This window comes from Ctenopharyngodon idella, chromosome 1 (genome assembly GCF_019924925.1).
Source record: "Ctenopharyngodon idella isolate HZGC_01 chromosome 1, HZGC01, whole genome shotgun sequence".
Classification (NCBI taxonomy): domain Eukaryota; kingdom Metazoa; phylum Chordata; class Actinopteri; order Cypriniformes; family Xenocyprididae; genus Ctenopharyngodon; species Ctenopharyngodon idella.
In genome coordinates, this window is record NC_067220.1 from 33,898,068 (window position 1) to 33,923,674 (window position 25,607).

The 25,607-nt window shown below is 38.4% G+C and overlaps 1 protein-coding gene across 7 annotated transcripts in view; it reads right to left on the minus strand.

Annotated features, from left to right (window-relative positions):
- Positions 1 to 25,344, minus strand: part of ctnnd1 (catenin (cadherin-associated protein), delta 1) — a 31,763-nt gene extending 6,419 nt beyond the window's left edge. For 3 of the 7 annotated variants that reach the window (XM_051902248.1, XM_051902275.1, XM_051902222.1), the window contains exons 1-14: positions 24,908 to 25,187; positions 11,867 to 12,018; positions 9,481 to 9,552; positions 8,286 to 8,411; positions 7,907 to 8,190; positions 7,336 to 7,611; positions 6,367 to 6,622; positions 5,974 to 6,196; positions 5,309 to 5,501; positions 4,378 to 4,495; positions 1,971 to 2,124; positions 1,553 to 1,570; positions 520 to 585; positions 310 to 437 (exon numbers count right to left, since the gene is read on the minus strand). In XM_051902248.1, the coding sequence (XP_051758208.1) occupies positions 310 to 437; positions 520 to 585; positions 1,553 to 1,570; positions 1,971 to 2,124; positions 4,378 to 4,495; positions 5,309 to 5,501; positions 5,974 to 6,196; positions 6,367 to 6,622; positions 7,336 to 7,611; positions 7,907 to 8,190; positions 8,286 to 8,411; positions 9,481 to 9,552; positions 11,867 to 12,013 (2,061 nt within the window). In that variant the 5' untranslated portion in view covers positions 12,014 to 12,018; positions 24,908 to 25,187. The other 4 variants (XM_051902229.1, XM_051902266.1, XM_051902257.1 and 1 more) reach the window with 4 other exon arrangements.
- Positions 25,345 to 25,607: the final 263 nt, after the last annotated feature.

Genomic DNA, 25,607 nt, shown 5'->3' on the forward strand with positions numbered 1-25,607 from the left:
TATGGCAAAAAGCATAATTATTATGATCAATATTGAGATCACAATTATTTAACACAATTACTCACTGACTTGGGAAACATCAGATATATTACTGTATGATATGAAATGTATAATTTCCATAACTGCTTGTTTTTTTTTGGTTTGGTTTTGGGAATATTTCATTTTTGATCTCTGAAAGTTATAGCACGTTTTCATAGTCAATCAAGCTTTTTTTTTTTTAATAATAAAATGTATGACCCATTTAATGTTGTGTTTAATATGCATTAGCAGTATCATTCTGAAACCATCGGCATTTTTGTGCATACTCACAGTCCAACGGCCTGCACACAGGTTCTGCACGGCCCCCGCAGCAGCTTCCAGAACCGATGGGTTCTTACTCTCTTTTAGGAGAGAAGTGTACACACGCACCACCTCTGGCTGGAACAGCAATTCATAACCTACAAAACGATACAATTGTTACACTATTTAATCTATAATCTAACTACTAACTATTCAGATCCAACAAGACTGTCATTGTACCTTTGGCTGGTGTGCTTCTCTTTGGAATGTCAATCATGTCTGAAGTTCCATCATCCTCTTTTTTTCCTGACCAAAGCAGAAGGAATGAGCAACAAGTGAAACAGATGAAGTGACACACAGAAATCTTATCTGCTATTTAATAATAGTGATGCCATTTATGACAATTTAGAAGCAAAGGTCTGAAGAAAACCTCTTCCTCAAAGATTTAAAAAGGGGTTTCTCTTTAGACAAAGACAGTTTTCTTTAGACACAGTTCTGACAAAGGTTACATTTATTCCCTGAGGGAAAACCCCCACATTGTGTGATTTAATGACTATAAAGACTTGATGCAGACGGCTCAGTTTTCACAGTAGTATATGACAAAGTGCAAGTTTAAAAGAATCAGACAATTGTCTTTTAATATGTCTACATGATTAAACATTAAAAGTGAAGGTGTATAAAAAGTGAATTTATCAGAAATGCTGTGCTCTGGCACCCTCTGGTGGTTACTAATGAAATGTTTTAAAAGCTGCAAGGGCCACAGTCACACAATTAAGAAAAAAAACAGATTGCAGAAATCCTTTTTTGCAGTCTTTTCCCAGTTTTCTCAGAACAGCCAGCTATTTTTGGATGTGTGTGGTAAAAGCTGTTCCATGAATGGTTTGGATGATGCCTTAGAAGTAGGCAGGAGGGCATCTCACTAGGTTTTCAAACAGAGCTAAGTGTCCAGTCAGTGTCATAATCTGATACTTGTTACTGATTCCACATCTACTTTCTTCAGATCAATAAAAACCTTCTTTGTGTGACTGGTCCCCTTAATAGGCCTTCTTACTTTTACAAAAGTAGTGCAGCTCATAAAACGAATGTGAAATGGGATAAGAAATGCATTTTTTTTCCATTTCAGATCCATTTTCTGAACTTTGACCAATAACAGGGTTAATAGTGGGTTACAATGAGGTGAAATGTAAGTGATTCCCATAATAGCAAAGCAAAGCCTTTACTTTAAAAAAAAAAAAAAAAAGAAAAATAAAAAAAATAAAAGAGAAAAGCTTACCTTTGGAAAACCACTCGTCTGTTACAGGATAAAAAGATGTACGGAATGAGAGCAGAAGAGACAGATACAGAAGAAAATGAGAGGAAAGGACTGTTTTTGCAATAGTGCCCCAGCCACCATACAATTAATTAGCAACAAACCCCTAAACAAGGCACACACACTTGTGTAAAATTCATGCATGCTTTATCTCCTTCATGTGCAAACAAACTCGATCTGGCACATATCAAACTCACAGGCTTAACAGACTTCAAAGCGTGTACAATGATTTAAAGACAAGGAATAGGCACGGCCTCTTGGCTTTGTTTACACAACACAGAGATTATGCACAGGAATGCAAAGATAGCAAGTTAACTTATTTTAATTGGTTACGGCCTACAGCCAGTGCCTGGGTTTTTCTTTAAATGAATCAAACACACACCTTTGCCCTTTCGGGAGCTGAAGCAGCCACCCTTTTGGGAAGAGGCGGGGCCTTGATTGACAGGAGTCAACTCCTGATAGCGCTCGCTGCCTGGTATCTCCCGATGAACTTGATAGGACAGATTCCTCAGCAGACAGACACTGTTCTCAATCAGCTGCACATAGACATAATAAACATGATAAAATAAAAGATCATTTTTAACAGACTGAAAGGAGGACAACTAGCAATGTTTTTATAAAATGGTTGAAAATCAAAGAACAAACTATATAGTAATATTCAGAATTTACAGATTCTTATTCCACTCAATGATCCACTTAATGTCTTTTCTGCACCACTAGCAGCACGAATCTTCGACTATCATAGCAATATAGGCTCAAGCAAACTTTTTCCAATATTTTTAAAAAAGTAAATACAAATATTTTTGACATACACTACTGTTCAAATTCACCAAATCTACATTTATTAGATTTGGGAAAAAAAAATAAAAAAAATAAATAATAATAATTGTGAAACATTGTAACTTAAAATAACTTTCAATATATGTACTTCAATGTAAAATGCAATTTATTCCTGTGATGGCAAAGGTGAATTTTCAGCATCATTACTCCAGTCTTCAGCAGTTACGTTTACATGGACATTTTTCTTCAATTTTGAATGAATTCATTCCGATTGATGAATCCGAACGTAGTGTTTACATGAACACTAAATAAAGTGATCGGGTTGATGTGCGTGTTTGTATGTCACAAGCTTCTGGTCAGATTTAATCTTTTGACATGCGCACACTGCATGAATATACAGAGTTTCCTGCTGTTGTTGCACACTAACCATCCTCCTTTTCTTTGTTTTACAAAGCAGACTTAATATTTATCTATTTCAGGTCCTAATTAGGCAACAACAAGCACATGAACCATTGAGTCGTGCTGCTTGTATTTATCAAGCAGTAAAAGCGTCTTTTCCCCAGCCCGAAACCAATCGTCTGTGGATGAGAGTATAAAACAAGGACTGGTGGGACGTTATCCTGGTCTACTTCACAGACGATGAGTGAAAAGAGAATTTCAGAATGACAGGACACTCATTTATGACACTTTATTCAACTGGAAGAACAGCTCGGTCCGTGTGTCATACGTCATTATGCTTTGTCTACGACACTGCACATGCGCAGTACTTTCCAGTTTCGGTTTTCAACCCGATCAAGTGTTTACATGTCCTCTCGATCGGATTACAAAAGGAATAAACCACCCCTTACAATCCAAATGAAATTGTAATCAGATTTGGCCAATTCATTCCAACTGACGTAGTTACATGTGACTTTTTCATTCTGATTGTGCTCTAGTTCGATTACTGTCGGTTCGATGTAAACGCAGCTAGTGTCACATGATCCTTCAGAAATTATCCTAGTGTGCTACTCAAGAAACATTTCTTATATCAATGTTGAAAACAGTTGAACTGCCTAATATTTTCAGGATTCTTTGATTAAAAGAAGGTTAAAAAGACAAGCATTTATTTGAAATGGAAAACTTGTGTCACATTAGAAATATGTAAAGGTCATATGATGCTTTTTAATGTTTTCTTAGTTTAATGTATCTGGGCATGTATACGATCTGCAACGTTACAAAGCTCAGTCTCCCACAAAGCGATTTATTCTATCTAACAGAACACTGATCCAGACCTACCTAAAATGCCTCAATCCAAGTCTAGATATTACTTCTGCAAATGTCAACATGACAATGTAAAATATTAGCATAATGGACAAGGCTTCAGTGAATTGTAGTGTTGTCATGGCGCTGAAACGCTGTGTGATTGTATCCAGAAGCAAAACCACTTTTGCTGTCAGTGATTAACCAGAAGCTAAGATTTATTCATAAAGCTGTACCTGAGCAGTACAGAAGTTAGCTTGTGCACAGCGCAGTTTACAGAGCACAGCTTCCTGAACATGGGAGACTACTTACCACTGTCAAACATTCTGCTCAAGTCATGTTTGCAAAGTTGGATCGATCGATCGGCTTGAACATCCGCATTTTCAGAATCTGACTTGGGCTCGAACTGCCAATGTCCCCAAACATTTGAATGGTAGTATATATGTACCACATTTGTTTATCAAGTTATTTATTTTCAAAATTGACTAGTGTGGGCTGATTTAACCACTAGTCCTTTATAATAGACAATTTGCACAGTAAATGTCTAAACGTTAACAAGCCTAACAGCTAAAAAAAGGGAACTGGTTCTAAATAACCGATTCCCAATCCTAATTATAACAGTGATTAATAATATTCAGTATGTGATAATAGAAATGACCAGCAATGCTTTCTTCCCTCTTTGCTCTTCCCGAAAACATGCTTCCCCTGTCATAAAAGGGCATATGAAAGTGCAGTTTTGAAAACTTAAATAGTCAAAGTTCAGCTGTTACCTTGTTGTCCACATCTTTACAGTTGATCTGTGACTGAACAATGTACATGAGCGAGTCGACCAGTCCAGAGCACTCCCTCAGCTTCCTCCTGGCCTCGCTCCGCTCCGAGCTCACATTCCTGAGAGCAAAACGTCATGCAACTAATTAGGACACTGCCTGTTTAATGTTTAGCAACGTTTGGCATGCACAGAAACTTTTAACTTCAGGATTTCAGGTCATCACCTAAAATATTTTAACCAAGAGTATACAGATGGCATCAGGAAAGTTGAGCAATTAAAGAGAAAGTGAGGGTTAAAAGGCAAGAGACTGTTAGCTCTACTTAAATGTAATCACGGTGTAAAACCACTCCTCCGACTGCTTTCTAAAAGCCTAATAGGCGAGTGGGAGAAGTGAGGGACACTTTCAAAGAGAAGCACTCAAGGGAAATAAGTGGATTCAAAGATCACATTTCTCTCTTTTGTCCAAACTTTGTCCTGGTTCTTTCACAGCCTCAGAGGTTCTTGCTCTCACACACAATCCAAGAGCATTTCCTTTGCACTTCCCCTCTTTCTTCCACACAAAAATGCAGTTTCCTTACACATACAAACACACAAACCCTTTCTTGACAGGAATTCTTTAGCAGCACTAAAGCACCCCCCTCGTCCCTAGAACGTCTTTCATTAATCTGAATCATGAAACTGTCCCTTCCTGACACATCCTAATCCTTTCCTCCGCCCATCTCTCTGTGTTCCAGTGGCTTAACTGCATCACTAAAGTCATGCGTTTAATTCCCAGGCTGATTAAGCGCATTTTCACACCTGGCTCGTTTGGAGCATTTGTTTTGGAAAGTAGTGCATTTTGTCCCTTAGTTCGGTTCATTTAGGCATATGTGAACATGGCAATCGTGCTTGGATTCACAACACACACAAAAAAAAAAATTAGCATTATGTACCTTAAGCAGCCGGTAGTGTTGGTGAGCGCAGTCTCCCACTCAAGGTGTCTGGGTTTGCAGCTCTCCTCTCCCCCTTCGTTCCCCCTCTCCCAGCCCGAGTGCGGAACCATCACCTCATCGGACAAGGCGTGCAGCGCGTGGTCCACGATCTCCATTTTTACAGAGTCGTGAGATGACAGGTTCCACAGCGTGCCTGACAAAGGATGAGCCATCAGTTACTACAATCCATCTTTTTTATGTTTTTGAAAGAAGCCTCTTGGGCTCAGCAAGGCTGCATGTATTTGAATACAAATATAGTCAAAATTAATATTGTGAAATATTACAACTTAAAATAACTTTTCTATTTTAATATATTTTAAATTTAATCTATTCCTATGATGCTAAAGCTGAATTTTCAGCAGCCACTAGTCTTCAGTGTCAGATGATCCTTCAGAAATCATTCTAATATTCAGATTTGGATTATAAACTGTGATACTTTTAAGCATGTAATTTTTTTAATCAAAAGGTTATGAAATGCCAGAATTGTCCAATCATTAATTTCTTTTTTCTATAATGCATTTCACTAAGTTGTACGTCACAATACAGAAGCAAAGACTGCAAATTGTGAATTTAATAGCGTAAAAATTACCTTACAATCTTGATTTCAAGCACTAAAGAATGCGTACCTGTTATAGTGTCGGTAAGGTCCTGATCTCTCGTCTTCCTCAGTAGCCGCACCAGTGCGGGAATTCCATCACAGTTCTTGATGGCTATCTTGTTATCTGGATCTCGTCCGTACGAGATGTTCTTGAGAGCTCCGCATGCTGCGTAATGGACCTCTTTCTTTGGGTTATCCAGCATGGACACGAGGGCAGGGATCCCCTTCAGTCGTCTTACTTCTGACTTCACCTGCAAAGATAGGCGGAGAAGCGTGAGCGCATGGAATTTGTGTGTTACACAATGTCATTTGAGTGACTTTGCCGAAAATCAAATTCCAGCACAAAGTGATGAAATCCCTGCTATGTAGGCGGGGCTACCCAGCATACTGTGACGAGCATCCTGTGTAAGTGTGCACTAACCTTATCATTCTTAAAAGTGAGATGTTGCAAGTAAGCGGCAGCATTGCTTTTGACAGGGTCCAAGCGGTAGTTGAGCATAGCGATGACTTCAGGAAGTTCAGGTTGCCTCCATGCTGTGGGTGCGGGGCCTTTACGAAGAGTGCTGTCCAATGATGCCATGCTGCCTCTCTCTCCCTGAGCCAGCGGAGCTCCTCCTGCCCAATAATACATATCACCAGCTCCACTCATATCACCATCCAGTGTGCCCTCATATGACCTATACAAGACAAGCAGCAGCATATATTAATGAATATTTTCCACCTTAAAAGGATTGTTCACCCAAAAATTATCCCATGATTTACTCACTCTCAAGCCATCCTAGGTGTACATGATCTTTGTTCAGGCAAACACAATCGGAGATATTTAAAAATATCCTTGGTCTTCCCAGCTTTATAATGGTAGTGAATGGGGGGCATGATTTTGAAGAAAAAAAAAAAAAAAAATGCATCCATCATAAAAATAATCCATACAGCTCAAGGGTGTTAATAAAGGCCTTCTGAAGTCAAGCGATTGGTTTTTGTAAGAAAAATATCCATATTTAAAGCTTCATAAACTAAAGTAACTAGCTTCCGGCAGACGACCGTACACATACTGCGCAAGTCAACTTGCGCCACAAGAGTAACCCCTGACGCGATGTATCACGCAGGATGTAGGAGTAAGCACACATGCGATGTGATTTTTTGGGGGGCTTCAAAAAACAAAACAAAAAAAAGACACCACTCTTTCACTACCATTATAAAGCTTGGAAGAGCCAGGATATTTTTAAATATATCTCAGATTGTGTTCATCTGAAAGAAGATAGTCATGTACACCTAGGATGGCTTGAGGGTGAGTAAATCATGGGATAATTTTCATTTCTGAGTGAACTATCCTTTTAATAAATTGTCCAAATTGAAATTATTTGCTTAACGTGTAAAAGAACACACTAACCCTGTCCGGCGTGGAGGTGGAGCATGGTGTCCATGTGCCAGCCGGGGCATTGTGCTGTAATGCATGGGTGGCCCCATGCCGTAATCGGCTTCATCATATCCCAGGCTCCTCTGATCATCCTCCAGGCCGTAGGGCTCTGGGACAAAGCGCTGCAAGCCAGAGATCTCCAAAGCACTGCCCATACGTCCTACCTGGGGCTGGGCCGAATATGGGTCCAACTGTGGCCGGCTGTGTGTGCGGTAGGCGGAGTCCAGAGTCCGGTAGCCATCCACAGGCCTAAAGAAAAAGGGGGAGCTCATTTGTACATGTACACTACTGGTCAAATGTGAGAAATAATTAAGATTTGTTTTAATGTATTTGAAAGAGGTCTCTTGTACTCAGCAAGGCTGCACTGATTTGATCAAAATATACAGAAAAAAAAAAAGACTAATATTGTGCAATAACTGTTACTATTTTATATCTTTTAAAATGTAATTTATTTCTGTGAAGGCAAAGCTTAATTTTCTCTAGTCTTCAGTTGCACATGATTCTTCAGAAATCCTTCTAATATGCTGATTTGTAAGGAACAGACCTGTAGCGGTCATCCATACGTGTTCCTCGGCTGAGGCTGGTGTAGGCGTCAGAAGGTGGGCCGCTGCGGTAATCATCATAGCCACCTGGAGGTCCATAGTGGTAGTTACGGGGGACAGTAGCAGTGGGGTAGTCCATGGGGCCACCCGGTGGCCTGTACACACGGTCCATTGGGGTATTATAACTGGGTATCCCAGTGACTGAACCAGTGCCATCCAGGGAAAGCGTGTCGGAGACTGAGGGAATGACTGTTCGTGTGGTGGTTGTCTTTGTGACCTTCTTTACCTAAAAAGAGAATGTGCAATTATCTTATCAACTTGAGGCCATACTTGACAAGATGTCACCAGTTAAATTCTATTGTATGGCTACAGAAAACTTACTGTGGTCTCAGTGCGACGTGTGGTGCCATCATCATTAGTTTCAACTGAAATAATCGGCAGCGCTTCATGTGGGTCCTCCTCCACTGTGACCGACTCAACCATATGACCAGGGTCCAACATCCTGTACTGTAGCACAGGCACACAAACAAAGAACAATAGTGAGCATAAGCCAAGAATAGGAAGTTTGTTCACTCACTCACTCACACACACACACACACACACACACACACACACACACACACACACACCATCTGGCACAGGTGCACGTCAACGACGACAAAATAACAAGTTCGTAAAGACGCAAAAGAATTAAGTGTAAAAATATATGCAAGACCGTCTAAGTATACGGACACCCAGGGTTCAACCATAAGGATAGCCTGGGACCAGTGCTGTTGACACTACATCCTGTTCATTGTACCGACTGTTTTTATTAGGAAGGCTGCTCTCGTGTACTCGTACACATTAAAATGCTCCGATACCAAAAAACAATACCACGTATCGTATGTACAGCATGTGTGTTCAGACAAAGAAATACTGACACTAAAATACTGTTTCCTATATTATTACAGGAAAATGTCACGTGATTACTCTAAATGAGCGCTGTATAAAATATGAGCAATATATGTGAGCAATAGAATGAAGAGTGAACAGAACAGTAACAATCTCATACAATACATTTTAACAGGCATAATTAAGCATGAAAATAATGGAAGGAAACACCTATTTACTCAACTAATATGATTCATAGTCTTTTGGTTTCTCTACCTAATTAAAAAAAATATATTTAAATTATATTTATTTATTGAAATTATTATATTTAAAAATTACAAATGCAATTAAAATACAGGTATCTGTATTGGTATCAGCAAGTACCAAAAATGAAAGTATCATATTGGACTGAAACATGTTTGCAAAAATACCCATTTTATTAAATTTGTGACCGGGTGTATAAAGAAAAAAAAAAGAAAAAAAAGAATATAATAACCACAATAACAACAATTATACACTTTTTATTTATTATGAGTAATATTTTTTCATTATTTTGATTTTAAAATTATGTAATTTATAGGCTAATTAATTCATAATTAATAATTTAATTTTGATTTTAAAATATAATAAACATCCATCCATCATTTACTTGCTAAACTGGAATATACAAAAAAAAAAAAAATCATTGTGGACAGCCCATACTAACCTGAGTCCCGTTTATGTATCCCTCGTTTAATTTGAGCCGTTCTAACTCTGCATCACCAGTGACACGGCCGTTCTAGAGAAACAGAGAAAAATTATGACAGACACAAAAACATGCATGCAAAACAGATGAGGAAGGCGTCAAAGTGGCCAGCCAGTGATCGTGGCGGTGGTGAACAATGCTAAACATTCAGAGTGTCCACAGCAGGACCTCGAGCATATACTACAGCATATGAAAAACATGATCTTATGAACGTCCATGCAAAGGATGCAAAGGATAAACAACACTGAGGACACTAAAAAACAACTTAAGTTAATGAGACCATTGCACAAGAGAAACATGACAGCGTTGCGGAAATGAATGATGAATGGATGGATGAACGAATGCCAAGAATGAGAAGGGGGTTGACCGCTACTAGATAATATTACTCATGCTTTTACACAACAATTGCATGCAGCACCATTCACACTTAAAGCACAAATTCTCTCTGCGCAAACCAGGGGAAGTGGGCTGCTGTACTATTCTCGGTCCACAGAGGGAGCCGTGAAAGTAGACGGTAATCTTAGCTGACAGTCAGGCTTGTGGGAACCTGTCAGCAGGTAGGAACTGAGCCTGCTCAGCATGTTAATATCTACACAACTATGTCAACAGAGAGGAGATATACATATGATGGTGGCATTCCAAACACTGCTGACCAGCTTTGTATCTTTACATATGTGTGTGCGTGCTGGAGAAAGAACAGAAAAGATTATTTTTTCTGAAGGAATAGTTCTTCCAAAAACAAATAAAGTGTTACTCGCCGTTTCTTCAAGCCTTCTATAGCACATGGTAGCTCTGTGTGATTAACAGACCAAAACTTCAATCCTTCTGTCATAGTTCTCAATATCATTCGCATTTATGTGGAGCATGATAAATTCAAAAGTGAAGCATCAAGATGTGTTGCGCCACAATTGACGTCAATGATGTCAAATGGCACTGGTTCTCATGCTCCGCATTTAAAATGTACACAAATTCAAATGACATTTGAGAGCTATGACAGAAGGAAAGCTTTTTGATTAACTTAAATTTGGCTTTTAAATGAAGCTTTATATGAGTTTGACATTTAAGTCCCTATTTATTATTACTGAATAAATAAGGGCAACCTAGACATTTGCAACCTAGACATTGCATTGTCATATTGCCTGTAAGACAGTAATAGATTTGGAACCAGTGTAGTTACTACTAGCTAAAACTAGCTATTAAAAATAGGTTTTAGTAAATAAAAAGTAAAATATAAATATTAGAAACATTACATATTAGATAAAACTTACATTTAAAAACTATGTTGGCAACTAACGGAAATAAGTTGAAGTACTAACATTACTAAAACTGACAATTTAAGCTAAAATGTAAGGTAAAATTGAAATAAAAATCTAAAAATAAAAGAAATTTATATACAATTATTGTATTTAAGTAAAACAAGAATAGTGCATAAATGAAAGCGTTCATTTTTTAGGTTTAGTATTCCTTCCAATTTTGTGAGTGTTAGAGAGCCAAAAGAAACAGAAGTTGTGTATGCAACTATCTAGCTGTGAGTGAAACTTCAGTATTTCAACTCACTTGCTCACACAGTCGACGCCCTTGAAGGAGGGGGCGTGTCTAAGTAGATCATGCAACCAATCCAAGAAGTCCTCTAGTCTAAACAGTGAAGTAAACTGAGAAATCTGAGATTAAGACGATACTTGATGTGTTTGCGTTGAGCAACTTTGACCGAAAGATAGAGCTTTCTGAAACCCTCTACACAAAAGGGAGACTCATCTTACTAAACCGGTTTGCTATCTCTCTGTTCACAGACATCCGCGGAAGGGGGTTCGGGTGTTGAGAAAGTTTCTGTGATAAGTGAGACATTCACCATGAGGACAGTGAGTAAATGGGAAAGAAATTCCTCTTCTTTGAAGAACATTCATTCCACTAAGTCAAACAGACAGGTTAATGACACATGTACGATGTACAGACATGCGTTTGTGAACCAACAGGGGTTGACATTCAAAAAAAAATAAATGTGGTGAGACAAATTTGGGACACAAAGAAGAAACATGCAAGGGAAACATGGCTTTAAAAAAAAAAAGAAAAAAAAAGAAAAAAAGTATGGCTTCTGTGACGCCACACGCCATTAACTGCAGAATGATGCAGACGGCAAAGGATGGGCGGTGAATGATGACAAGAGGAAAGGATGCAAATGGTGGGTTCTGGTGACATTGAACACAACGGTGAAGGATGGGTTAATCGCCATGCTCCTTGAGGTGCCAACTAGGACGCATTGGTACAGAGTGATGCGGCATGGGTGAGATATTGCAGGGTGATGATGCGGAGAACCCTGCTGCTGCGTGATTGGCTGGGAGGGCGTTACCTGCAGGGTGGGGAGGGGGCGGGGTAGGGTACCGGAGGGCCCCACGCTCCTCCTCTCCTCCTCCAGAGCTCGAGTCAGACGCTCAAACTGCATCTCCTGCTCTCGCACGGAGGCCAGGAGAGATGCTGCATTCTCACACTGCTCCATACACACTGAGAGAAAGAGGACAGGATTACACACTCGCATCATGAGATTGAGCGCCTTGCGCACTCCGTAAGTGCCCTGAAAACAAAGAAACATGCGCTCCACGAAGTCAAACTGACAAATACATAGCTTAAGAAACGTGTGCACCATAAATCAAGAAACAGTAACAGGGAGAGAAAGAAATGTGAGAGATAGAGAGAACATGACAGACAGAAAGCAAAAAAATGTGAAAAAAACAGCACGAGCAAGACAGGTGCTAACAAAGCGCTTCAGATGCAGGCGTGATCACGCTGCCACCACTGAGTGACAACACACAGAGGAAACCAGACCGGTTTCTAGCTCACAGATAGGAGAGTGATTCAGATGCTGTTAGAAGAGATCGTGTAGAGGCAGGCAGACGAGTGCAGACACAACAAGGAATGAGCCAAGGTCTATTCAAATCAAAAGTGGCTCCAGAGAACCATACACAGCTAAATAAAAGCCATAAACCGTCCTTTCTACTGTGCTGGCCTTTCTGGAGGCCATTTCACTGTCTGACAACTGAAAACAAACCCAGTGTTTTTATGCTCAAGGAAAACTGACAATTCTTACCAACTAGCACAGCAACAGTACCATGGTACAGTCAGTGATGGGATCTCTCATAATATATATATATATATATATACACATAAAATATAGAACAGTCAAGTATACTAGTTATAACAACAATTAAAGCCACAATGCCTCTACACACTAGGGGCATCAAAAAAAAAAAAAAAAAAAAAAAAAATCATGGTATTATTGGTACTATTTGTAAGTGATGTGGTCACTGCAATTATATACCATGATGCTCCAAGATACTTAAAATGCTATGGTGCAGGTTAAAAAAAAAAAAAAAAAAAAAAAAAAAAAGTATTTATATTAAATAAATTTATACACAATGACATTGAACAATTTAAACAAGGAACGCCATCGTATTACCATGATTCACATAATAATAATAATAATAATAATAATAAAAAAATAAAGATATAATATAATAATAAAACCAATAAAGTATTTCATTAATAATAATAATAATAATAATAATAATAGCAAAACAAAACATGGCATTGTTGTGGTCGACCAATATTGATTTTTGATGGCCGATGCCAATATCTTGGAGAGCAGAGTGGCTGATATATACAATTTTGAATTTATATTTTACTTATTTAATAAAAAAGATTTTAAAAAATATTCTATAGACTAACAATTTGTCAGAAATAAAAAAAAAAAAAAAAAAAAAAAAGGATGAAAAGTAGTAAACACTGTAGCCAGCAGGGCACTCAGGAATGTGGTTTGTGTGCACTGTGAAGATTTTTTATAGATTTTATAGATTTTTATAGATAATATTACACAAATATGACAGTGTGCAACTGGATGTAGCGCAGCAAAGTTTAAAATCAAAGATTTTTCAAGTTTGTTGTGCGTCTCCAGTGAATCTGAACTCTTCTGTCCGCATTCAGTTCACACGGACTGACCGTCACACACAGAGTAACACGATTTTATGCAGGCTACAAATGCGCACTTCAGATTATCTGACAGTGACAACTGAATTCAACAAAGTCTGCAAGGCTTGTGAAAATAAATGTTTATTAGATATTTAAAGATTTGTTTAAATAATACAAATGTTTTTGCTGAATTCTGACAGTAAATGAGAATGTGTTATAGTGTTTGCCTTTATTACTAACAATATTAAAGTAGACAGCACTTAATACTTTTTCATATACCGCTTACTTTATTTGTTTAACAGTTCTAATAACGTGTTTGACAGAACTGTAAAACAGAGACCATAAACTAATGAAGAAAATGGGAGCACTGGGTGCTCAGGTCCTGGTGTTCTCAGCGCTGTCAAAATAAAAGTCTGGTGTACAGTCAAAATAACAGTCCTGCTTCAGACACATTGGCCAAACAGAAAAACTTATCAGCCGATGCCAAGATTTTTAAAAATGCCAAATATTGGCTAAGACAATATATTGGTCGACCACTAGTACTTTGTAAGCAGCATCTTGTCACTGCATCTCACTTCACCCTGAACTTGCTATGAAATAAGAGTATTCATGCCTTAGAACTACAGTGAGCTTTGTAAAACAACTGGAGATGGTACTCTGAAAGTTCAGAGGACATTTTTTATTCATTGTTAAACATTGAAGCTCTCTTGTAAGATCCTCTCACTAAAACTGAATCGTGATATCAGTAGCGTAGTGTATAAATAACTACTTCTGTGACTTCACGCTGCATTTGCTCATTAGCACCAGTTATCTGGGTGGGGTGCAAATGCTGCGTGTGAACAGCAGGTGAAAAAAGCAGAGAGCTCTGGAGAGCTGATCTGAGCACTGATTTCAGCACAGCGATGCGCTCTGAATCATAACTGATGTCATATACGGGAAGCTGAGTGAATCTGAGCTACAGGTTGAGACGTTTAAAAGGTTCCTTGGAAGAACTACCTAGAAAGAGAAGGTATGACCGCTTTGCACTATGTATTTTACCTTACAATAATGACAATAAAGGGATGTCAGTGAGAAGTTATTCTAGGGAACCTAAGAACTATTTCCGATCATTTACAACTGAACTTCCCAAATTCTCAAGATTACAGATAAGCTAAAGTGAAAGAGAAACAAGCGCCATAGCTCCACCTGCCCTTGTCCATGAATCTTTACTATGCATCATTACAAAAGATAATCAAAACATAAAAAAACATGCACGAGCATGAGTTTGTGCGAGAGTGTGTACACCAAGATTAATGGGACAAAAGAAAAAAGAAAGAAAAATAAATAAAAATATTCCAAAACTGCAACCAAACAAGTGATAAACAAACAGGCAAACATGAGAACCAAATTCCCCTAAAACTCACCTGCATGAAAGTACAACTACATAACTATGTTTACAGGAATAGTTCACCCAAAAATTAAATTCCGTCAACATTTACTCATCCTCATGCCATTACTATTGCACCATGAACAATCTCTAAGTCATATCTGGCAGTGATTGACCGATAAGGATTTTTTAAAAAAAATTTTTGATGGCCAATGGTGATGAGCAGGGTGGCCGATATAAACCTATATAATTTTACACTATTTAGTAAATACTTAGGATAATGTAAATTACACATGTATAATTTTGGAAATGACATTTATATTTCAATTTATAGTTAAAAATAATTTGAATTGTAAAATAAACAGATTTATACTTTAGAAAGGAACTTCTTGATTCTGTTAAAGGGTTAGTTCACCCAAAAATGAAATTTCTGTCATTCTTTACTCGCCCTCATGCCAGTCCACACCCGTAAGATCTTCGTTCATCTTTGGAACACAAATTAAGATGTTTTTAATGAAATCTGAGAGCTTTCTGTCCCTCCACTGACAGCCTAAGCAACTACCACTTTCAAGCCCCAGAAAGGTAGTAAAGACATCATTAAATAATCCATCTGACTCCAGCAGTAGTTGTGTAGCAGTCAATGGAAGGACAGAAAGCCTTCAGATTTCATTAAAAAGATTTTCATTTGTGTCCCTAAGATGAACGAAAGTCTGACGGGTTTGGAACGACATGAGGGTGAGTAAATGACTATTTTCATTTTTGGGTGAACTAACTCTTTAACCTAAGTATTTTTAACAAACAAAAAAGCACAGATGCACCAATACCTGTCATAACAGGTCCAATTCCGATACCCAAATTCTGAATATCAGCCGACACAGATCCGATACCAGTGTTGTTTTTTTTTCTTAAATCACTGTAGAAAATCTATCCCTCTGTGTGGAACTGATGACCAATCATGTGGGTTAAACAATCCAATAAATAATAGGGACAGCACTAGGCCTATTTTAGGGAGGATTTAGCCCTAAAACAGCCCCCCTAAAATAGGATGGATATAGTGCAAAAATAGTTTGAAATTAAAGATTTGACATGTTAGTGCTTGTCCAGTGACAGCCAATCTCTCCTGTCTGCATCCAAGTCACACAAGCTTGCAACCTTTGCATTTTCACATGCCTCTTTCACAGAGAATAGCGAACTAAGCTCGAGTATGTGCGATCACAAATGAGAGACAAAAGCTTTGAGTAAGGGAAAGATTATCAGTGAATAAAAGACTTACATTTCAGCTTCAAATTTATGGCTTCAGAGCACTTTGGAACAACGTTGAGTAAATATTGACAGTTTTAATGTCTTCATAAAACAAATGTATAAAGCATGAGCCATATGGTCCACTTTAAAGGGTTAGTTCACCCTAAAATGAAAAAAAAAAAAAACTCACCCTCATGTCTTTCCAAACCCATAAGACCTTCGTTCATCTTCAGAACACAAATTAAGATATTTTTGATAAAATCTGAGAGCTCTGACTCACCCATAGACAGCAATTTATTTACCACTTTCAAGGCCCAGAAGTGGTTAAACCTTAATGTTACGAAGCGGCGAGAATACTTTTTGTGTGCAAAAACAAAACAAAAAGTTACAACTTTATTCAACAATTTCTTTTCTTTCGTGTCATTCTCCTACGCTGTTTACATTCAGCTCTTCCAGGTTTTACATCAGAACGCCGGCTCAGTATTGGCTGACACTGTTCAAGTGAGCAGCACGACATGTGTGATGCTGACGCAGGAGCCGGCGTTCTGACATAGAACCTGGAAGAGCTGCACTGTCTATACAACAAACAGCTTAGAAGAATGACAGGGTAGAGATGAAATTGTTGAATAAAGTCATTCTTGTCTCTTCATAACATTAAGATTGTCCCTGTGAATTCAGTGGTTCAATTTTAACGATGTCTTTTCTACCTTTCTGGGCCTTAACAGTGGTAGTCTATGGAGGATTCAGAGAGCTCTCGGATTTCATCAATATATCTTAATTTGTGTTCTGAAGATGAACGAAGGTCTTATGGGTTTGGAACGACATGAGGGTGAGTAATTAATGACAGAATATTCATTTTTGGGTCAACTAACCCTTTAAGGTACTTGTTAAGTTAGTTGTTTTGCGTGCTTGAACAGCATGAACGTTCTTCAAAACATCTTAGGGTCTGTTCCACACAATAACACAGGGGTGAGTGAATGACAATTTTTATTTTTAGGTGGACAATTTCTTTAAAGTCTCTTAACACCTAGTCAAAGCACTCCAAAACAGATGAATCTTGATAAAAAAAAAAAAAAAAAAAAAAAAAAAATTGTAGGGCGGGACTTGATGATGTCCATTGGGAATTGACAAAATCATCGGATGGTTGTGGTCTGCTATTGCTGAGAGGGACAGGTTGTCCCCACCCTCACGCCAGTAAACACATCATCGGAGAAGAGATGTCGCCACAAGAGAGAGGGGATGGTATTTTGATTAAAGATAACAAGGGCACATGAATTAAAAAAAAAAAAAAAAAAAAAAAAAAAAAGGGTCAATTTTGATTTTATGGTGACTTTAATCTTGTTTTTGGATCTTTATCTACAGATCTGCAGGGGGTCGAACCATCCCAACATCTGCAAAGCCACTGCAAAAATAAAGTACAAATTCAACTTAGAATTTCTAGGCATCCACTAAAGTACAAACAGAAAAACTACTGTGCATGTCAGAAACTATTTTAAGTAGACCACAAAAGCACAACAATCCAAAAGCAAAAAAGAATCACCAAAACACACAGCGGCTATCATGAGACCGGGATTGAAATGGCAGCAAGCAGGAGTCAAGGCCAAAATGTACAAAACAGCAGCATAGGAAAAGCTCCGCCCCACCGAGTGCTGTAGCCACTGACGATTTGAGGCAGCTAACTCAACCCAGCACACGACCGCTCGCTCTCTCGTGCCACACAACGGAGTGTGAGCGAGAAAGAGAGAGAGAGGAAATATTTGCAGCTGTCTGCTTAGTGGTTTACAGAACAATAGCAAATGTGTGTCCACTACAGAGAATCAGTTGAGAGAGGGACAGCAGTGGGGTGTGCATATGCCGTGGTGACTTTAGTTCGCAGGGGGGTGTGGGTGGGTGTGATCGCATTGTCCTTGAAAACACAGACGCAGCAGGCAGTTTCAGCTAGGACTGAAACTGTTTTTCCACCTCTCTTCAACTTCCCTCCCCACAAAGCAAACAGACCCTCGTAGAAAGCGAGGAATGAACACACACACACACACACACACACATTCCAGCTTGTATTGTGGCATGTCAGATCCTGTCTCAGCTCCTCTGGCAGCTTGAAAATAACTGGAAAACACTTCCCTTCCTTTTTCCTTATATGTCGCTCTTTCGCTGCATTCTCTATGACATATGTCCTCATTCTTTCCCTAAGCATCTGATTGAAGAGTGTGTAACCGATGACTCATTCACATCTCAGACCGTTTCGCTCTGATGCAAGCATAATTTAGACAAAGACTTCTGATACACTCTTCTGAGTACAACACAGAAGGGAGTGTCTAATCTATATGTATTCTACTGCTCTTAGGAATACTTGATTCTGTTGAAGACGATCCCAACATTTTGTGGTCAAATATTTTTGTATTTATGCAGTGTTAGTTTCACATCTTTTGTATAACTCTGTGGTCTCAGTCCATTATCATTTTAACTTAAATCATTTCCTGTCCATTTGTTCATTTAGTAAGTAGTCTCTAATATGTGTGCTAATGTACAGTACAGCGGGACATTATCGCAAAATAAACCCTATTTAGGATGACAGAACAGATTTTTTCCACGATAATGACCAGCTGAATGCATTATTACTAATGAGACTCTTTAAAGGTAGGGTAGGTAATTTTCTGAGGCTAGCAATAGCGAGCTAGCTTTAGAAGCATAAGATCCCACCCTCCCTTCAGAGAGTCTACAAAGCCACTTCTCCTTTAGAAAACATGAAAGCGTACAGCTGGGAGCAAACAAAAGCATCATCAGAGAAGGTGAACTACCTCATGTCTCAAAGTACACACCATTACAGTAATAATGAACTTAACTCAAAGTGCACTGACCTGTACCACCTGACTGCTGCAGATTCATTTCGGCGTTGATAGTGTTGCCATTGAAACGTATAATTGATTGGGGTGAACATTTTATGGTCCTATGCCTTCCACAGATGAGATATATACATACAAATACATTTAGACCACTTAATTTAGTGATTGCTATTAGGATGTGAAAAGACTTTCAGCCAGCATAACAAAAAATGTTTCTGGAACAAATTGCCTACCCTGCCTTTAATATTACAACAACATGTCCATGATTGGTTACATGAACGTGAATTAAAAAAAAAAATAATCTGGATTGCGGTGTCAAAAACGGTGTCCAAAAATAGTAAACGTGCAAAAAAAGACAGGTCGCAATGTAACAAAGTAGCGACACATCATTCTTGCGACACATGATCATTTTTACTCAGATGTACATCACAATACAGAAGACTGTATTGTGATGCACATCTGAGTAAAAATGATCATCTTTTTGGTTCAATACATCGGTTGTTGACTGGATGGAGGCAGATCTGAACATGACCATGTGGTCGACTGAAAGAAAGCGGCCCGTGACACATTATGAGTACGACTGAGTTATGACATTTTAATGAAACATTACGAGGTCCAATAAAAGAAGAAAAAAAAAAATGAAACATGCATGGACGAATTGTTCACAATAAGGATCAAGATGCATTTAGAAATATATAAATAAATAAATATAGGGTGAAGATCCATTTCATGCCGATTTTTAGATAACTACTTAAAAGGATAGTTTACCCAAAAATGAAAATTCTGTCATCATTTACTCACCCTCAAGTTGTTCAAAGCCTGTATGAATCTCTTTCTTCTGCTGAACACAAAAGATGATATTTTAAATAATATGGGTAACCAATGGGTTGATGGACCCATTGACTTCCATAGTATGGAGGAGGGGAAAAAACAACAACATGGAACCAAATCAACTGTTTGGTTACAGACATTCTCCAAAATGTGTTCAGCAGAAGAAAGAAATTCATACAGGTTTGGAACAACTTGAGGGTGAGTAAATGACAGAATTTTCATTTTTGGGTGAAGTATCTTTAATCGTAATGGCACAAGGAAGTGACTCATTGCAAACTCAGACGCTATAAAGTCCACAAAACAAGTAGTGTTGTGTTACAGGTGTAATGTCTAGTTGACTGTGATTTGTTTACACAAATAAAAAAAAAAAATCTTTGGCCGTGTCCGAAACAGAAGGCAGCTGTCTTGCTGACTGGTCAATCAATAACTTCACAGACAGCGATTTGGTGGGAAGGTATGAGGAATAAGGAAACAGACCATCCACAGACCAAGGAGACGCACCATAATGCTACACCTAACAACCTAAAATTAATCCAAATCAAATATTTAAAATTGCAAAAAAGGTGTTAAATATTTAAAAAAGCATATATATATATATATAAAACAAAACAAAAAAAACATCAACTTAAAGGCTTCCTAGCAGACAGTATATTACACAAAAACTGGACTTGGCCTCGATGCCTTCCAACCTACAGATGCTGCATTTTTCAAGTTTCGGACACAGCCTGTGTGCTTTACAAATAGGCCTCCACAGGACACTATACCAACTGCAAGAGTTCTCGTCTTCTAAGGAGAAAACTGTCATGGGACGACTCTTTAAATAGACCTGACCTAGAACACCCTGAAACTTGGGCAAAAATCACATAAAACATGATTTAACACCACAGGTACACTATATCTGCAGAGTTCAGCATGCTGAACTATGCGACAAAAACTCAGCATCACTGGCACAAAACACACATCTGGTCAAATGCCAGTCCACATTAAGAAAGTGTGATTCATCATGCACCAAAACCCCACCAACACTGCCCTGAGCTCTGGTGGGATTAGAGAGAAAGTACCCTGTGTGACGACATCAACCATCATCAAAACCATTTGATTCTAGAACTCTGGCAGTATTAGACATAAGCCTGAGTAATTTAATTTGTCAGGTGCTTAATCATTTGCGTCCTCTAATGGGATAGCAGAGGTATTAGACACCTAAGCCACTAAGCATCCCAACTCTAAACACCTTGGGCCAAGATAACACTCATAGTGAGATACAGTATTACAGGGCACAGTTTAACAGTTTAAACACATTAATAAGGACAAGTAAAGAGATCACGCTGTATAACAGACTGCAGCTGCAGCAGGCAGTCAAATATGATCATCATATGCATGTGGGAGGCAATTCAGACAACAGCTGCTGACTTCTGCTCCAAATATGTGGATTATGGGAAGAAAAACAAGCTGACTATAATGTGCCTTTATATGGAGTGACTTTGAGACAAAGTCAATACAGGTGTCTTGACTAGAAAAACCCCTTTTAAATACACATACCAATGTGAGAATTCCAATAATAGCATTTGTAGTACTATTTCACCAAACATCAAGCATGCTTCTTGGTTCCTGCTGACTCAGGCAAAGCTGAAATGTAAAGAGCAACACCATCAGCACTGGCCTGGCTCCAAACTAATGCTCAGTGAACTTTGGTACACACGCAGCCAACTGATCCACGATCAGCCATGCACTTTAATCCACTATAACCCTAACCGCCGCCCGCGCTCGGCGTGTGTTAAAGTCTCAAAGCGTTAGGGAAGCATCTACTGACCTTTTCAGCATGGATATGTCAATCAGTCATTACACATTATAGCCTTTACTTCTCATTCAGACAGCTTGCAGTCAACACTGCTTAGACCAGGAAATGGGAGTGCCGGTGACGTAACACTTTTTAAACATCAACCTGAGAACGTTACTGCAGGTAAAAGGTAACAACCATGGGCGGAGCCTCCTTTTTTTTCCTGTAATGACGCTGCCTGGAATTTGAAAAGTATAGCTCTGTAACCACTAAGGGAAAAGAAGAGGATGTGCTTTTTTTAAACTTCTTGCTTGGAAGAACTATTACTAGCTCTATTTCTCTCCACACAGCTCTTTCCTTTGCAAGAAATGCAATAGAACAAGTGCTAATTCATTTTTATTTTGCCAAATTGTGTCAACAGAGATATAATTCATATATTATAGTGGACCATTTTTGATAACTGGAAAATTATTATAATATGAACAATTTATGAGTACATAGGATTTCTCTATACATTTGGAAGAATAATGCTGTTATTAAAGCAAGGCCTTTATCTCCTATTCAACTTCTTAGAAAAGTAATCAACTTTAACTCTTTAACAGTTATTTCTCCCAAGCTGGATTAGATGGGATCAACTTCAGTGACAAAATGTTTTTTTTTTTTGTTTGTTTTTTTCAAAAACAAAATGAAATAACTTTTTGGAGACTGCAGTAGCTAGTAATAAGTAGAAGACTGGCTGGTTTGTTCACTTCAAATACAGTATTAAAAAATAAAATAAAAGAGGCTCATGGGAAAACTTTTACACACTATCTATTCTGTCAATTCTTTAATTGCTAAATAACCTGCCATTGGCAACAAGTTTAAATAGTTCGCCCCAAAATGAAAACAGTCATCTTTTAATCCCCCTCATGTCATTTCAAGTCTGTATGACTTTTTATTCTGTGGAATATAAAAGATCTTCTGCAGAAGAAAGTCACACAGGGTGAGTAAACGATGCCAATTTTCATTTTTCAGTGAACCATCCATTTAGGCAAAAAGGTATGAGAGGCCGTAGCATATTGTGAATAGCCACTGTCCCAGCATGAAGTACAAGAGCACCTTACTGTTACAGTTAATATATATTAAAAAAAAATATTAAGAATATGCATTTATATAATAAATTACAAAAAGTCTGGAATTTATTCTGTAAAATCTGTCATTTTAGCTAAACTTCATAGACAAATTTGCACACTTAATGGCCAAGGTCCTGAACAGTTCTTTGAGTTAAAAACTTTCAGCATTTAAAATAACAAAAACAACAACAAAAACTCAAAACTTTGTCAGTTATCACACTCATTTTTGCATTGATGCATACAACAATACAATGCTCAGTTATGTACTGTTATGTTAACTGTATAATATAATTTTCATTTAAAAAGTATATATAATCTGTAATTTTAGCTAAATTTCATAAGAAAAAAATTATACACTTAATGTGCAAGGTTCAGATTTGTTCTTTAGAGTTTGATCTTTTTTAAAATAATAATAAAACTCTTAGCAAGTCACTATACCAATTTACGTTTGCATTGACACACTCATTGCTCTATTATGTACAAGAATGCAATGTTGACTGTATATTGTATTCATGTTACTTCAGAAATGATTAAACAGTGTTTTTAATAACAGCACTGTGTCCTTCCGCGCTTGAAAGACACACCCTGGAGTTCACATTAGAGCCGGTCATTACAGCGGTCAAACTATTTGGTTACCCGACATTGAGGAGTCGCCTTCAAAGACACACCTCCCCTCACAGTTTTGAGTAATTCTTTAGTAACGGGAGAGTTGAGCTTCCTCGATGGGTGGGGGGGCTCTCAAATCGGGCGAGTGTACACATGTACCGGCCTTCTCAGGTCAAGGTAGACGAGTACGAAAAATCCCAAACATTCCTGCTTTGAGGTTTTTTGCTCAGGGTCTGATAAGCATCATGAGCGGCACTGACTCACGCTGAGCTTCTCAAGACTAGACGTGAGGTAAAATCACACACACACCGTTTAACCTGCTGCTTCACACGGGTTGTGTGTAAATGAGAGTCACTGTTAACACACACACACAAACACACACACACACACACACACACACACACACTCTGAACCGCGCCTTTCCCTTCCCCCACATACACACACCCTTTCAATAAAATACTAACTCAACAGGTTCCCATACTTTTTTTCGTAATGATTATTGCACATACCCGATGAGTTAACTGACCGAATTTCGCCCTCTTCTGGGAAAAAAAAAACGCTCGTCGAAGTCAAAGTCACGTAAAACCTGAGAAATAGTCTTGTTACACCTGTGAGGCTCCGATGAGTTCAGGTAAAGCAGTAAGTGGCGAATGTGATACTTACATATCTGAATCCAAAACATGTGAATCGGGCCAATATGCTGTGCTAATAAAAAAAACAACGCAATTTTAAACTCAAATATATTCATTCTCACTTGGAAATCATAGTTTTTTCAATTAAAGCCAATAATTCATTAAGAGTCCCACGGATTCATTAGATTTCATTCAAAATCTATAAAATACACTGGCTACTATATTTTGCAACTTGTTTTATCAAAAAAAAAAACAAAACGCTTTTTAAAATGGTCAGGTGACTTCCGCAAACTCAGGTGTGTTAATGGGCCTTGACCTGTTTTACTTCACTGCAGTGAACAGTTTACCCTCACTGCCATTTATTCACACACAAATGCACTGATATCCACTTTAAATTCACATATAGAAGTCATAATGACAACACATATAATTCTATCAAAATACATTACAGTCCTGAAAGTGCAAAAAGGAGGAGAAAGTCTCACTGAGGTGTATAAACCATTGAAATCGTCACATTATAGATGAGGCACTGAAGCAAATCTAAATGTAAATCAGTTTCTGGATTCATTTGCAGAAATTATGGCTTAAGCATAATTAATACAGGAACATTATCATAATACGTACTCGCGAGTATAAAACAAAGAGTTCTCAAAACCAATAACTTTCTGTCTGTACCATTTATCCTAGATATCTGCAACAAGGTTGGAAAACACCGAAATGCTCAGCTACCAGTGTTTCTTTGACGAAGCCTGTATTACAATATAAAGGAAAGACTATGCACTAGATTTAAAGATGAACTTTAAGGAATTTCAGGAAAACAATCTCCCTCCGTCCCGATGATCCTCACGCTCGTGCCATTTCGATTAGCACGGCAGCTAACTCCACTAGCCTGCTAACATGGAGAGCTGGCTAACTTTGTTCTACTCCACAATTAAGAGGCCAAACAGGGAAAACCAGAGGACAACAAAGAAAGCCAACAGAGAGATCAGAACAAACAGAAGAGTTTCCATAGTGTCTACCTTTGTTTTTGGTTTCGTTAAAGTCCCGATGTGAGGTCGTGGCCTATCGAAACGGGCTTCTCTATGGCCAGTTTCAGATTTTCCAAGCGGTAGGAAGTGATTGGTAATTCCAAACGTTTGCTGCTCTATATTTGGGCGTTTCAGCCCCACGCTATGCCAGACTCATCTGCCCTATTTTATGAGTTCGCTTTCTAACGCGTGGCCTGTAACGCGTTTCCCCCGGATGAAGCAAAACAAAGAAGAAACCTGAGATGAACAATTTTAAGTAGTCTTTTTAAAAACCCACCAATCTATCTCGCTCGCTCCCCTTGTTCACTCCTCTCTTTGCTCGTCGTCCCACTGAAGCGTCTGACCCCTCCCCTGTGAAACAGGAGTTCAGCTCACCGACACCGTTTGGATTGGGCGGGGACACGACTGACTTTTCAATACGCAAGCGAAAGAAAAACGCAATATTACATCGAAAAATGGTGTAATAACGCACTTAAGCGCAGTTATTCGTTGTTGTGTGAATTATCAGGGACCTCTGCATTGTTAATATATGCCATGAAACAACGACTTTTCGCGGCACCTGCGATAGGCTACCTCGTGTTGGACTGATTGGAATCGAGTTAAGGGAGTTAAGATAATTCCACCAAAAATTAATAGTTTATGAGGAACAAAAAAGAATATATAAAGGAATTGAAATAAAATAAACAACAAT